At 47.1% G+C, this 14,795-nt stretch overlaps 1 protein-coding gene and 7 non-coding genes across 9 annotated transcripts; 7 read left to right on the forward strand and 1 right to left on the reverse strand.

Moving 5' to 3' along the window:
- Positions 1-4,911: 4,911 nt before the first annotated feature.
- Positions 4,912-7,416, reverse strand: LOC129604129 (histone-lysine N-methyltransferase SETD1A-like). Of its 2 annotated transcripts, none has more exons than XM_055509083.1 (8): positions 7,301-7,416; positions 7,067-7,180; positions 6,812-6,921; positions 6,446-6,570; positions 6,281-6,363; positions 6,126-6,196; positions 5,779-5,899; positions 4,912-5,601 (listed from the first exon to the last, which is right to left on the reverse strand). In XM_055509083.1, exons 3-8 carry the CDS (start codon positions 6,883-6,885, stop codon positions 5,191-5,193), a joined length of 885 nt encoding a protein of 294 aa, XP_055365058.1. In that variant the 5' UTR covers positions 6,886-6,921; positions 7,067-7,180; positions 7,301-7,416; the 3' UTR covers positions 4,912-5,190. The 2 variants fall into 2 exon arrangements, with proteins under 2 accessions (XP_055365058.1, XP_055365059.1); XM_055509084.1 differs by having other exon boundaries at positions 4,916-5,601; positions 5,785-5,899.
- Positions 7,417-8,419: 1,003 nt separating this feature from the next.
- On the forward strand, positions 8,420-8,492 carry trnak-uuu (transfer RNA lysine (anticodon UUU)). Its single transcript has one exon. It is a non-coding gene; the product is annotated as a tRNA-Lys (tRNA).
- A 552-nt stretch (positions 8,493-9,044) lies between these two features.
- On the forward strand, positions 9,045-9,117 carry trnak-uuu (transfer RNA lysine (anticodon UUU)). The gene has a single exon. It is a non-coding gene; the product is annotated as a tRNA-Lys (tRNA).
- A 655-nt stretch (positions 9,118-9,772) lies between these two features.
- trnak-uuu (transfer RNA lysine (anticodon UUU)) lies at positions 9,773-9,845 on the forward strand. The gene has a single exon. It is a non-coding gene; the product is annotated as a tRNA-Lys (tRNA).
- Positions 9,846-10,392: 547 nt separating this feature from the next.
- On the forward strand, positions 10,393-10,465 carry trnak-uuu (transfer RNA lysine (anticodon UUU)). Its single transcript has one exon. It is a non-coding gene; the product is annotated as a tRNA-Lys (tRNA).
- A 976-nt stretch (positions 10,466-11,441) lies between these two features.
- On the forward strand, positions 11,442-11,514 carry trnak-uuu (transfer RNA lysine (anticodon UUU)). Its single transcript has one exon. It is a non-coding gene; the product is annotated as a tRNA-Lys (tRNA).
- A 591-nt stretch (positions 11,515-12,105) lies between these two features.
- Positions 12,106-12,178, forward strand: trnak-uuu (transfer RNA lysine (anticodon UUU)). The gene has a single exon. It is a non-coding gene; the product is annotated as a tRNA-Lys (tRNA).
- Positions 12,179-13,137: 959 nt separating this feature from the next.
- Positions 13,138-13,210, forward strand: trnak-uuu (transfer RNA lysine (anticodon UUU)). The gene has a single exon. It is a non-coding gene; the product is annotated as a tRNA-Lys (tRNA).
- The last annotated feature ends 1,585 nt before the right edge of the window (positions 13,211-14,795 follow it).

Genomic DNA, 14,795 nt, shown 5'->3' on the forward strand with positions numbered 1-14,795 from the left:
GATAAACTGCCGCGTTGGAGGATTTTTCACGTTGGATAAAGTGGAGAAAGTGTGTGTGTGTGTGTGTGTGTGTGTGTGTGTGTGTGTGGTGTGTGTGTGTGGTGGTGTGTGTGCGTGCGTGCGTGTGGGGTCTTGTTTCCAAGTTGGAGGAATCTCCACCACGTTGGAGGCATCCTTCTGGTGGGATAAACTGCCAGGTTGAAGGATTTTTTTCAAGTTGGATGAACCGGTGACAGGTCCCGACTCTCCCCCCAGGTTAGATGATTTTTCCCACCACGCTGAAGGAATCCTTCTGGTGGGATAAAACTGCCGCGTTGGACGGATTTTTCACGTTGGACAAACCCAGGTTAGATGATTTTTTTCCCACCACGCTGGAGGAATCCTTCTGGTGGGATAAACTGCCAGGTTGGGAGGATTTTTCAAGTTGGACGAACCGGTGACAGGATCCCGACTCTCCCCCCAGGTTAGATGATTTTTTCCCACCACGCTGAAGGAATCCTTCTGGTGGGATAAACTGCCGTGTTGGAGGATTTTTCACGTTGGACAAACCCAGGTTAGATGATTTTTTCCCACCACGCTGGAGGAATCCTTCTGGTGGGATAAACTGCCGTGTTGGAGGATTTTTCACGTTGGACGAAGTGGAGAAAGTGTGTGTGTGTGTGTGTGTGTGTGTGTGTGTGTGTGGTGTGTGTGTGTGTGTGTGTGTGTGTGTGTGTGTGTGTGGGGGTTTTGTTTCCAAGTTGGAGGAATCTCCACCACGTTGGAGGAATCCTTCTGGTGGGATAAACTGCCGTGTTGGAGGATTTTTCACGTTGGACAAACCCAGGTTAGATGATTTTTTTCCCACCACGTTGGAGGAATCCTTCTGGTGGGATAAACTGTGCCGTGTTGGAGGATTTTTCACGTTGGACGAAGTGGAGAAAGTGTGTGTGTGTGTGTGTGTGTGTGTGTGTGTGTGTTGTGTGTGTGTGTGTGTGTGTGGTGTGTTGTGTTGTGTGTGTGTGTGTGTGCGTGTGGGTTTTGTTTCCAAGTTGGAGGAATCTCCACCACGTTGGAGGAATCCTTCTGGTGGGATAAACTGCTGCGTTGGAGGATTTTCACGTTGGACAAACCCAGGTTAGATGATTTTTTTTCCCACCACGTTGGAGGAATCCTTCAGGTGGGATAAACTGCCAGGTTGGAGGATTTTTCATGTTGGATAAAGTGGAGAAGGTGTGTGTGTGTGTGTCGTGCGTGTGTGTGTGTGTGTGTGGGGTCTTGTTGAGGGACGTGAGAGTGGTGGTGAAATAAGGCCCCCCCCCCCCCCCAGGTTAGATGTTTTTTTTTTGTTGGAGAAATCCTTCTGGTGGGATAAACTTGGAGGAGCTTGGAGGATTTTTCACGTTGGATAAAGTGGAGAACGGCTCCGAGTTCTTTCGTGGTGAGATGATTTTGGTTTGATGCCTCTGGCAGCGATGGAGATGTGGTGCCAGAGGAATACGAAAAACAAAACAAAAACAAGGTTAGGGGTCGGGGATCGGACCCCCGGTCAGACCTGCCACCTTCCCACGGTCGGCGTTCATATAAACCCCACAGAAGGACAGAAGAGGATGGCTACTCTTCCCGTCCCCTCTAAACTGAACAGAGCTCACCGACATGGACGCAGAGACCTCTAACTTCTCTAACGGACCGGAGCTCGTCGCCGTCGCTCAGATCTTAGAGACCTTCTCTAAAGGCACTGGAAAAGCCAGAGACAATGACAAGTTCGCTGTCTGGCGAGACGCGCATCCTCACGTCTCGCAACGCAGACCCGTGGGAAATTGGGCGCTCCTGAACGCCACCTGGGAGGAAATGGAGGTCCCTAACGGGGAAGATCTGGGCCTCGCCCGGCAAGGGGCTGGTGCATCTGTGTCGCGCGCGCGGTTACACCGTGCGAGGGGAATAGTTTTGCTGGCCGACTGCATCCCAAGTCCCCGGAAAGAGTCGGGTGACGGCGTTGTTCTTTGGGGTGCAATCAAGGACCGTGAGGGGTCTGAAATTTTTCTCTCTGGTGGTTTACAATGGAGTCTACAAGATCCTCTTCGAGCCGGTGGCTCGCGACGACACGGTCATGGACGCCACCGCCCCCATATTGGTCCGACCCTTACGGGACGGCGTTGGACCCCGTGAGGCTGATCGGCGAAGTTATCGCCGAGGACCGCGCCAGGCTTCTGAGTCCCCCCCAGGAAGACGGAGTGCGCTTTGAGGATCTGTCTGCCACGAGGTTGCTGAGTGAGGTGCGCGGCGCGATAACGACACTGGGCGACACCTGGTGGGGGCTGTACGCCTATCCGGACAAGCTGCCCGAGGTGAAGCCGAACGCGGGGGATAGTCTTTTGTTATATGGGCGGCTACGACGCGGGATACCTGTTTGACATCGCTACCGACGAGTGTACTCGGAGCGTTTTTGTTTTGTTCGACCCCGCGCGGTTTCCAATACGTGCTCGTGAATGGCTCTAGGAGAGTCCCGTTCAAGTCTGTCTCTGAACTCTTGGCTCACATCGCCGGCTGTATCGAGCTTCTCCCCGCCCCGCCAGCCTCTGTCGTTACGTGTGCCGATTAAGGTGTCCGGACACTTTTGGAATATTGGAATACGTGTGATGTGAATTCTAATATGAATATGAATATGAGTGCATATGAATGCATTGTGTACCCCCTTTCTTTGATTACTGTTTTATATTCAATAAATATTTAGCATTTAATCAAAAGTTTTGCTTATTTGGTCTTTATTTTCTCCCTCATAATATAATATAATATATATATAATATAATATATCAATCAGTGTGTGTGTGTGTGTGTGTGTGTGTGTGTGTGTGTTGTGTGTGTGTGTGTTTGTGTGTGTGTGTGCGGCTCATGGGGTCGTGTTGGACCTAGGGAGGACGTGAGGGTGGTGGTGAAATAATTTGCAGGTGGAAAGCACACACACACACACACACACACACACCACACACACACACAAAAACACCGAGTTTCCAAGTTGGAGGAATCTTCACCGCGTTGAAGGAATCCCTCCGGTGGGATAACCCTGCCACGTTGGAGGATTTTTCACGTTGGATAAAGTGGAGAACGGTTCCCGAGTTCTCTGGTGGTGGGATGATTTCGGTCTCTCTGAGGTTTTAATATGAATATGAATATGAGTGCATATGAATGCATTGTGTACCCCTTTCTTTGATTACTGTTTTATATTTAATAAATATTTAGTATTAATCAAAAGTTTTGCTTATTTGGTCTTTATTTTCTCCCTCATAATATGATAATATTCAAATAATGTGTGTGTGTGTGTGTGTGTGCGAGCGTGGGGGTCGCGTCAGACCCCGGGAGGACGCGGGACGGGTGGGTGGTTGAAATCAATTTTTATTTTTTTTATTTACATGTATGGGGAGCGTGGCTGCTGCGGGCACTGAGGCCTGCGCTATTGTGTCAACGCTATTCCACCAGTCTCAATGTGAGGAGCGCTGCGGCGGAACCCATTGACCAGTCGCCGCCTCATTTTCAATTTTTAACACAGTTTACACAAGTTTTCCCCTCGATTTCCCAGGATTTTTCCGAGTTGGAGGATCCTCCTGGTGGGAATAAATTGCCCCGGTCGGAGGACTTTTTCCACGTTGGACAAAGTGGAGGACGGTTAAGGAGGAGTTGTCTGGCGGTGAGATGACGATGAGCCGGTTGGAGGATGCCTCGCCGGTTCAGATTTTGGGTTGGGTGCCTGTTTGCGGGGGGGGGGGGGGGGTGCGGCAAACCTTAAAAGTCGCAGAGAGAATACGGTCGCAGTACCACTTCACCTGACAAGCTTGGAACGAGCGTTTATCCACAGTCTCGTCGAAAGGTTCCAACGCTATGGCCTCTCAAGAAGAAGGTGACCTGCAAACCGACGGCTGCGCGGTGTTCGAGCCGCGGCTCGAGCGGACCACAGACTGTCTGCGCCTTCGCGTAGAAGAAGAGGGAACCCCGTGCCCGTTGGATCATAGCGGATTCCCAGACCCGAAAGAAGGCCGAGACGAAGGTCTGGAGTGCGACTGTTTGTGTGTAAACGCCGCTGAGGGTGCCTTGAGGGACTTGTTGGACAAAACACATCCTGGCCAGCGACGGACGGTGTGCTCGCGTCAAGGCTCATTACAGACACCGCCACCTGCCACCGGATCAATTGGCCTTGGACCTGGGCGAACTCAGGTTCGCCCACGGCATGGTGGCGTTTCCGGACGCCCTCTTATTTGCCAGCGGTGGCAAATGTTACCTGCTAAACGTAAAGCGATGCGTCATCTGTGCCGGCGCGGGGAGACGACACCGCGACAGATGCAAAGAAGTTTGCGAGAGATTCACGGCGTATCTGACCGACACCCAGCTGGACGACGACTACAGCGCAAGCCTCTTGCTGTACACGAAAAGGGCCGAGCGAGAGGAGCGTGGTCGGCCCTCGCACTGCGGACAACCTGTTCAGGGAGCTGGGCAAGCCGCTGAGGGCATGTCGTATGAGCTGGACAGCGTAGACACTCACGTGTGTGATGCGTGCGGCGTCAGGCTTTCCCGTTTCGTAGCGGGTGACAACATGCTGAGAGAGCATGTGTATCACGTGCACGTTGCCGGAGCGGAGGAGTGCGACTTCCTGGCGAAAAAGTTCTCTGGCAAAGAAAGCCTCCGGAAAGCAATGATAGGCAAGGAGCGTTACAGAAGGGGCTACGTGGCGTTCCCCGAGTTGATGCTGAAGGAGGCCGTGGAAGGCCATGTCGGCTTTGGCTACGATATGCCCTGCGTCGTGTGCGGCTCGCGGCGGAGCGAGAGCCACAACCAACGGTGCGGGATACTGATGCTGGCGCTGCTGCGAAAGTTGCTTCGCGTCAAGTTTGATGAGCCGAGAATCCCGTTGATGAAGATTAAAAAAAAAAAAAAAAAGGGGCCGTATTCAATTTCTTTCTACGCCTGCCTCTGTTGCTTTACGCGTACCGATTAAATTATACTGTACGGAATGCGCCTTGTACTCCTTTATTTCATAACTGTTTTATATTATTAAATAAACTTTTGGCATTTAATCAAATGTTTTTGCCTGTTTGGTCTGTTTTATTTTTCGTTTTAAAATGGTCAGCCCTTGCACGCAGCTGTCTGCTTGCATCATCATCATCATCATCATCATCATCATCATCATCATGTTCGTCGTCATCATCATCATGTTCATCATCAGTGGGCCTGTGGCACGGGTGGAGGTAAAGGGGAGGAAAGGAGAAGGAAAAATAAAAAACAAAAAAAATGGGGTCGCGCCGGACCCCGGCAAGACGCCTGACGGGTAGGTACAGGGGGCTGGGGGTAGCGCCTGACCCCGGGAGGATGCGGGACGGGGAGGTACAGGGGGCTGGGGTCGCGCCGGACCCCGGCAGGACGAGGGACGGGGAGGTTCCGTGGGCAGGGGTCGCGCCGGACCCCGGCAGGACGAGGGACGGGGAAGTTCCGTGGGCTGGGGTCGCGCCGGACCCCGGCAGGACGAGGGACGGGGAGGTACAGGGGGGCTGGGGTCGCACAGTTCATCTGAACTCGATGATCGTGCAGCCTCCTGCTGAGGGATGTTGGCCAGGAAGCAACACTGAACATAACCTGCAGGAGATAAAAAAAACTATTTAAAGGGCTTTGTAGTTAAAAATAGTAAAGGCCCACTGAATTGTTAATACGTTACTGCTCAACGTATGCCCTCAGACTGATGGCAGGAATTAATGTAGAAACATCAAAGGGAGGTAAACAATGATTCATAGTCATGATCGTAGATGTTCGTACTCGTACATGGCGGTTAAAAGAAGGCAGATTGCAACTAGTCGCTGTCGCTTCGTTCTGCTGTTTGCAAGACGCGCTTTCCACTGGACGGCAGCAGTTCCTTAGAAGCCCAGTTTTGTTTTTACTGTGGAGAGAGGAAACAAACAGTGACCATGCAGAACAGAGATGGGACACGTCTGGTTTAAGGGAAAAGTATTTAACGCTACAGCTATGCAATGCTGAAAGTCTCATGCAGCTGTTCCGTAGCAGCTAATGTTTATCAAAGTGACATCCGATCACAGTTTCGGTGTGTGTGTGTGTGTGTGTGTGTGTGTGTGTGTGTGTGTGTGTTGTAGTTTAAAGATACTTACGCCTCTTTTTCAGCCAGTTCTAATGCATCATTTATCTTTTTTAACATGTTATAGCGCTCACGGCCTTTAACCTGCAGAAAAAAAAAGGATTTAAATTGAGAGCTGCAATTCTGTGACAACACTAGATTTTTTAAATACTTTGTGTGTGTACTAACTGGCAACATAAATACTTCCTCCTCGTCTGTGCTTGAGCCAGACTTCCTTTTGCACATATCAGGATCTGTTGCTGGGGCACTTTCTAGAAAAGCAAAACGTGATCCGTAAGATAGAAGACAGCCAAGGTTCAAAGACAAACCCAGCATTAATAAACAAACACATACTTCTTTTCTTCACTTGTTTGGCCCCTGTCTGCAGTTTGGCACTATTTGCCTCCTCTGTTTTACGATCCCTGCCGGGACACGCGCAGACACGCACCTCGAAGCATCTTCGGCCCAAAAGTTGTCCGCTAAAAGACAGTAGAAAAACATTTACTAAGGGTGCAAAAGCTATCTTTGAGGTGGGATAACAGTGATGCACAACTTCAACTTCAAGTTACATTTAGAAACAAATAAACATAAAACAGGCAAATAGATAAAGCAGGAGATCAAGTTACACCACGTCGACCCTCGGTTTCCATGTAACACTACTCTTTATCCAGCAAATACATTTCAGCTCACACCAATCCTGGTAGATGAAACCATACGTACTCTGAAGTCTCAAGGGTCAGGATGGTGAGGATGGGTCCGCGGTTCATGCCTCCCATGCAGGAGCTGTTGCACATGAAGTTGAACAGGATTGTGGTGATCTCTGAGCCCGGCTGAAACACATGCAGGATAGTAGTCGTTTAGTGCACGGGTAATTTCAGGGATGACAAACCGTGAAAGCGGAACGAGAGGCACAACAGAATGATAACATTTAATTGCTACGTTAGGGGAAAGGTCAGAAGTGAGAGGCAGTGATACCTGGGGCGGCTCATAGGGAACAGTCACACTGTGCCTTTTTTTTGTTGTAATCCTCAAGATACTGAGGCCTTTGGCTGCCCTCCGCTCTGATCAAATGACTGCGATGGTCTGCAGCTGAAAAAGGAAAAACAAAAAAGCCAAAGCATCTCTCTCGTCTCTCTCTCTCTCCTCGTTTTCGTTTTTAACAAACATTTTAAAACAGAAGGTATTATTTCACTGAAACGCTTTTCTTACCGTCTTCTTGTAGACAGCCATTACTCTGAGAACCGGGAGGTACAGGGGGCCGGGGTCGCGCCTGACCCCGGGAGGACGCGGGGACGGGGAGGTCAGGGGGCCGGGGGTCGCGCCTGACCCCGGGGAGGACGCGGGACGGGGAGGTACATGGGGCTGGGGTCGCGCCGGACCCCGGCAGGACGCCTGACGAGGAGGTTCCGTGGGCCGGGGTCGCGCCGGACCCCGGGAGGACGCCTGACGGGGAGGTACAGGGAGCTGGGGTCGCGCCTGACCCCGGGAGGAGGCGGGACGGGGAGGTACAGGGGGCCGGGGTCGCGCCTGACCCCGGGAGGACGCCTGACGGGGGAGGTACAGGGAGCTGGGGTCGCGCCTGACCCGGGGGGGACGCGGGACGGGGAGGTACATGGGGCCGGGGTCGCGCCTGACCCCGGGAGAACGCCTGACGGGGAGGTACAGGGGGCCGGGGTCGCGCCGGACCACGGCAGGATGAGGGACGGGGAGGTACATGGGGCCGGGGTCGCGCCGGACCCCGGGAGGACGCCTGACGGGGAGGTACAGGGAGCTGGGGTCGCGCCCTGACCCGGGAGGATGCGGGACGGGGAGGTACATGGGGCTGGGGTCGCGCCTGACCCCGGGAGGACACCTGACGGGGAGGTACAGGGAGCTGGGGTCGCGCCGGACCCCGGCAGGACGCCTGACGGGAAGGTTCCGTGGGCCGGGGTCGCGCCGGACCCCGGGAGGATGCGGGACGGGCCTGTGACGAAGAAGAAGGGAGCGGTGACCGAGCCGCAGCGGATCCTGCGACGCGTAGGTGCCTTGTGGCCAAAAACGTAAAAAGAATCAAAAGTTTCATAGTTTGTCTCGTGGGGTCAGACTGACCCCCTCGAAGGCTGCGTGAGGGTTAAAGTGCATCATGTTATTACCACTATTCATAGAGTCATGTCACGGTATCAAGTGCTCCTAGGCAGTAGGTGATTTAACTGATCGCCGGTCCCTAAATCTGAGGATTATGTGTTCAAGTATGTTTTCAGGCAACTAATTTTACTTCCAACAATTTATTTCAGGTCACTAAGTCACTAATATTAGGAATGTAAACGTCTAGGAAGAGTTTTAGTTGAGGCCTTGGTAGCTCAGTCGGTAGAGCATCAGACTTTTAATCTAAGGGTCCTGGGTTCAAGTCCCTGTTCAGGCTAGTTTCTCGGGTTTTCATGTGCATGATGGTATTCTCAAAACTCATACAGTCAAATCGTGGTATCAAGTGGTCCCAGGCAGTAGCTTTTCTAAATAAGCACAAGGTTTTTAATCCTAGGATCCCGAGATCAAGTCATTTTTCAGGTAACTAATCATATTTTCTAAGTTAAAAACAACCAAGATGTCTTGAAATGCCCGGTGTTCTTGTGATTACTTAGACAATGACACCAAGCTATCAAGCTTCCACTAATCATACAGTCATATCATAGTATCAAGAGGGTCCAGGGTTCAAGTCCCTTTTCAGTTGAGTGATTCCTAGAGCTGACCGTCAGCTTTTAAAGTGCATCATGTTATTACCACTATTCATAGAGTCATGTCACGGTATCAAGTGCTCCCAGGCAGTAATTGATCTAACTGATCGCCGGTCCCTAAATCTGAGGAATATGTGTTTAAGTATGATTACATGTAACTAATTTTACCTCCAAAAATTTATTTCAGGTCACTAAGTCATTAATATTAGGACTGTAAACGTCTAGGAAAAGTTTTAGTTGAGGCCTGGGTAGCTCAGTCGGTAGAGCATCAGACTTTTAATCTGAGGGTCCAGGGTTCAAGTCCCTGTTCAGGCGAGTTTGTCAGGTTTTGAGGTGCATGATGGTATTCTCAATACTCTAGGAGTCAAATCATGATATCAAGTGGTCCTAGGCAGTAGGTTTTCTAAAAGAGCGCATGTTTTTTATTCTGAGGATCCCGGGATCAAATCATTTTTCAGGTAACTAATCCTATTTTCTAAGTTAAAAACAACAATGACACCAAGCTATCAAGCTTGCCCATGCAAAAGTCAGTCACATCCATGTAGTAGACCTTTAAGACTGGTTACCTCAGATGGTAGAGTATCAAACTATTAATCTGAGGGGCCAGGGTTCAAGAATCATGAGGTCATAAAGTGCACGGTATAATTTCCACTAATCATACAGTCATATCATAGTATCAAGAGGGTCCAGGGTTCAAGTCCCTGTTCAGTTGAGTGATTCCTAGAGCTGACCGTCAGCTTTTAAAGTGCATCATGTTATTACCACTATTCATAGAGTCATGTCACGGTATCAAGTGCTCCCAGGCCGTAGGTGATTTAACTGATCGCCAGTCCCTAAATGTGAGGATTCTGTGTTTAAGTATGTTTTGTTACATGATTACATGTAACTAATTTTACTTCCAACAATTTATTTCAGGTCACTAAGTCACTAATATTAGGAATGTAAATGTCTAGGAAGAGTTTTAGTTGAGGCCTGGGTAGCTCAGTCGGTAGAGCGTAAGACTTTTAATCTGAGGGTCCAGGGTTGAAGTCCCTGTTCAGGCGAGTTTGTCAGGTTTTGAGGTGCATGATGGTATTCTCAATACTCTAGGAGTCAAATCATGATATCAAGTGGTCCTAGGCAGTAGTTTTTCTAAAAGAGCGCATGTTTTTTATTCTGAGGATCCCGGGATCAAATCATTTTTCAGGTAACTAATCCTTTTTTCTAAATTAAAAACAACAATGACACCAAGCTATCAAGCTGGCCCATGCAAAAGTCAGTCACATCCATGTAGTAGACCTTTAAGGCTGGGTACCTCAGATGGTAGAGTATCAAACTTATATTCTGAGGGGCCAGGGTTCAAGAATCATGAGGTCATAAAGTGCACGGTATAATTTCCACTAATCATACAGTCATATCATAGTATCAAGAGGGCCCAGGGTTCATGTCCCTGTTCAGTTGAGTGATTCCTAGAGCTAACCGTCAGCTTTTAAAGTGCATCATGTTATTACCACTATTCATAGAGTCATGTCACAGTACTTCTAGATTTATTTCAGGTCACTAAGTCACTAATATTAGGAATGTAAACGTCTAGGAAGAGTTTTAGTTGCGGCCTGGGTACCTCAGTCGGTAGACCATCAGACTTTTAATCTGAGGGTCCAGGGTTCAAATCCCTGTTCAGGCGAGTTTGTCAGGTTTTGAGGTGCATAATGGTATTCTCAATACTCTAGGAGTCAAATCATGATATCAAGTGGTCCTAGGCAGTAGTTATTCTAAATAAGCACAAGGTTTTTAATCCTAGGATCCCGAGATCAAGTCATTTTTCAGGTAACTAATCCTTTTTTTTATGGTAAAAACAACAAAGATGTCATGAACTGCCTGGTGTTCTTGTGATTACTTAGACAATGACACCAAGGTATCAAGCTGGCCCATGCAAAAGTCGGTCACATCCATGTAGTGGACCTTCATCCCTTGTAAATTTGTCTCACTGTGAAGGATGCACATATTTGTTTAATTGAAGAGGTATTTTTTTTTTGTGGACAACTCAGAGACTCAATGCACCACACTTGGCAAACTAATTTTTGTGGTCAGCTGTAGTAGGAATGTTACATGTGCAGGAGTACCTGTACTTGAAGCCTGGGTTCGCTTTGTGCGCCACTCTTGGTAAACTAGTTTTTGTGATTGGCTGTACTTGGAACTTTAAAAGTGTAGAAGCAGTTGTTGTTAAAGGCTGGGTACTTTAAATGGTAGAGTATCAAATTTTTATTCTGAGGGGCCAGGGTTCAAGTCCCTGTTCAGGTGATCCTTAATTAGAGCCAACCATCAGGTTTTTAAGTGCACGGTGTAATTTCCACCACTCAAACAGTCAAGTCATACTATCAAGAAGGTCCAAGGTTAAAGTCCCTGCTCAGGTAAGCCATTCCTAGAGCTGACCGTCAGCTTTTAAAGTGCATCATGTTATTACCACTATTCATAGAGTCATGTCACGGTATCAAGTGCTCCTAGGCAGTAGGTGATTTAACTGATCGCCAGTCCCTAAATGTGAGGATTCTGTGTTTAAGTATGTTTACATGTAACTAATTTTACTTCCAACAATTTATTTCAGGTCACTAAGTCAATAATATTAGGACTGTAAACGTATAGGAAGAGTTTTAGTTGAGGCCTGGGTAGCTCAGTCGGTAGAGCATCAGAGTTTTAATCTGAGGGTCCAGGGTTCAAGTCCCTGTTCAGGCGAGTTTTGTCAGGTTTTGAGGTGCATGATGGTATTCTCAATACTCTTACACTCAAATCATGGTATCAAGTGCTCCCAGGCAGTAGTTTTTCTAAATCAGCGCAAGTTTTTTAATCTGAGGATCCCGGGAGCAAGTCATTTTTCAGGTGACTAATCCTATTTTCTAAGTTAAAAACAACCAAGATGTCTTGAAATGCCCGGTGTTCTTGTCAATACTTAGACAATGACACCGAAGTATCAAGCTGGCCCATGCAAAAGTCAGTCACATCCATGTGGTAGACCTTCAAGGCTGGGTACCTCAGATGGTAGAGTATCAAACTTTTATTCTGAGGGGCCAGGGTTCAAGAATCATGAGGTCATAAAGTGCACGATATAATTTCCACTAATCATACAGTCATATCATAGTATCAAGAGGGTCCAGGGTTCAAGTCCCTGTTCAGTTGAGTGATTCCTAGAGCTGACCGTCAGCTTTTAAAGTGCATCATGTTATTACCACTATTCATAGAGTCATGTCACAGTACTTCTAGATTTATTTCAGGTCACTAAGTTACTAATATTAGGAATGTAAACGTCTAGGAAGAGTTTTAGTTGCGGCCTGGGTACCTCAGTCGGTAGACCATCAGACTTTTAATCTGAGGGTCCAGGGTTCAAGTCCCTGTTCAGGCTAGTTTGTCAGGTTTTGAGGTGCAAGATGGTATTCTCAATACTCTAGGAGTCAAATCATGATATCAAGTGGTCCTAGGCAGTAGTTTTTCTAAATGAGCGCATGTTTTTTATTCTGAGGATCCCGGGATCAAATCATTTTTCAGGTAACTAATCATATTTTCTAAGTTAAAAAAAACCAAGATGTCTTCAAATGCCCTGTGTTCTTGTGATTACTTAGACAATGACACCAAGGTATCAAGCTGGCCCATGCAAAAGTCGGTCACATCCATGTAGTAGACCTTCATCCCTTGTAAATTTGTCTCACTGTGAAGGAATTGAAGAGGTAATTTTTTGTGTGGACAACTCAGAGACTCAATGCACCACACTTGGCAAACTAATTTTTGTGGTCAGCTGTAGTAGGAATTTTACATGTGTAGGAGTACCTGTACTTGAAGCCTGGGTTTGCTTTGTGCGCCACTCTTGGTAAACTAGTTTTTGTGATTGGCTGTACTTGGAACTTTAAAAGTGTAGAAGCAGTTGTTGTTAAAGGCTAGGTACTTTAGATGGTAGAGTATCAAATTTTTATTCTGAGGGGCCAGGGTTCAAGTCCCTGTTCAGGTGATCCTTAATTAGAGCCAACCATCAGGTTTTTAAGTGCACGGTGTAATTTCCACCACTCATACAGTCAAGTCATACTATCAAGAAGGTCCAAGGTTCAAGTCCCTGCTCAGGTAAGCCATTCCTAGAGCTGACCGTCAGCTTTTAAAGTGCATCATGTTATTACCACTATTCATAGAGTCATGTCACGGTATCAAGTGCTCCCAGGCAGTAGGTGATTTAACTGATCGCCAGTCCCTAAATGTGAGGATTCTGTGTTTAAGTATGATTACATGTAACTAATTTTACTTCCAAAAATTTATTTCAGGTCACTAAGTCAATAATATTAGGACTGTAAACGTCTAGGAAGAGTTTTAGTTGAGGCCTGGGTAGCTCAGTCGGTAGAGCATCAGACTTTTAATTTGAGGGTCCAGGGTTCAAGTCCCTGTTCAGGCGAGTTTGTCAGGTTTTGAGGTGCATGATGGTATTCTCAATACTCTTACACTCAAATCATGGTATCAAGTGCTCCCAGGCAGTAGTTTTTCTAAATCAGCGCGAGTTTTTTAATCTGAGGATCCCGAGAGCAAGTCATTTTTCAGGTGACTAATCCTATTTTCTAAGTTAAAAACAACCAAGATGTCTTGAAATGCCCAGGGTTCTTGTCAATACTTAGACAATGACACCGAAGTATCAAGCTGGCCCATGCAAAAGTCAGTCACATCCATGTAGTAGACCTTTAAGGCTGGGTACCTCAGATGGTAGAGTATCAAACTTTTATTCTGAGGGGCCAGGGTTCAAGAATCATGAGGTCATAAAGTGCACGGTATAATTTCCACTAATCATACAGTCATATCATAGTATCAAGAGGGTCCAGGGTTCAAGTCCCTGTTCAGTTGAGTGATTCCTAGAGCTGACCGTCAGCTTTTAAAGTGCATCATGTTATTACCACTATTCATAGAGTCATGTCACGGTATCAAGTGCTCCCAGGCAGTAGTTGATCTAACTGATCGCCTGTCCCTAAATCTGAGTATTATGTGTTCAAGTATGTTTTCAGGCAACTAATTTTACTTCCAACAATTTATTTCAGGTCACTAAGTCACTAATATTAGGAATGTAAACGTCTAGGAAGAGTTTTAGTTGCGGCCTGGGTATCTGTGGTGGAAATTTTCCATAAAGAAGTAGATGAGAGAGAGTTGTCCTTTTGTGCGATTTATTGAAATAATAAAGAAAATAAAAATAATGGGGAAAGCAAATAAAAAGCATGGATGTTGATCGTGCACATCAACAAACCAAAAACCAGCTGGGGAGATCAGTGCACACACCACGAAGGTGTGATGCAAAGAGCCCACGATCCTCAAGTTGCTTCTGCCTTTTAACCCCTTTCTCTGGCTCTGGTGGAATGTCTCTCTGCAGCAATGGAATTGTTTGCGCCACCTTATCTCGCTGTGAGTGAGAATGTTTGCTTTCTCACTTCTGCATCGTCATGTCTTGTTATTCAAAGGAAGGAACACCGAGCTTCCAAGACAAGATGCATTTGCTTTAACAGCCTTGGGTCTGGTGGGGAGTCAGATAGGATGGAGCCAGAGTCCGGGTGTAAAAGACAAACATATATCAGAAATTATTAGTCAGTCAAATGGAGCATCAGATGTTTAGACTTGATGTACGTCAGGGCACAAGAGATTATTTGTTTGTGTAAGAATGTTCAGTATTGCACCTAACCAGCACATGACGAGTGTGTTGGATAAGAAACAGCACAAGGCAAAATTTTTCCATTACATTCCCCCCTTTTGATTACACATTAATCAAACACTAAAATAATAAATTTTTTCAAACATTGCATTTTGTAGTAACAACCCTTACAAATGAAACAGTAAGTGTATTAAGTCAAAATTCAAAAATACACCTTCACATAAAAATGCAAGTAACTTAGGGATAAAAGGTTGGGAGCTGTTTTGGTGGGTAGTTAAACAAGAATAACCTCTGTATGAGCATGTGAAGAAAATAAGTCCATAATCATATTTGTACCAGATTATATTTTGTG

The sequence above is a fragment of the Betta splendens genome, chromosome 5, assembly GCF_900634795.4.
Source record: "Betta splendens chromosome 5, fBetSpl5.4, whole genome shotgun sequence".
NCBI lineage: Eukaryota > Metazoa > Chordata > Actinopteri > Anabantiformes > Osphronemidae > Betta > Betta splendens.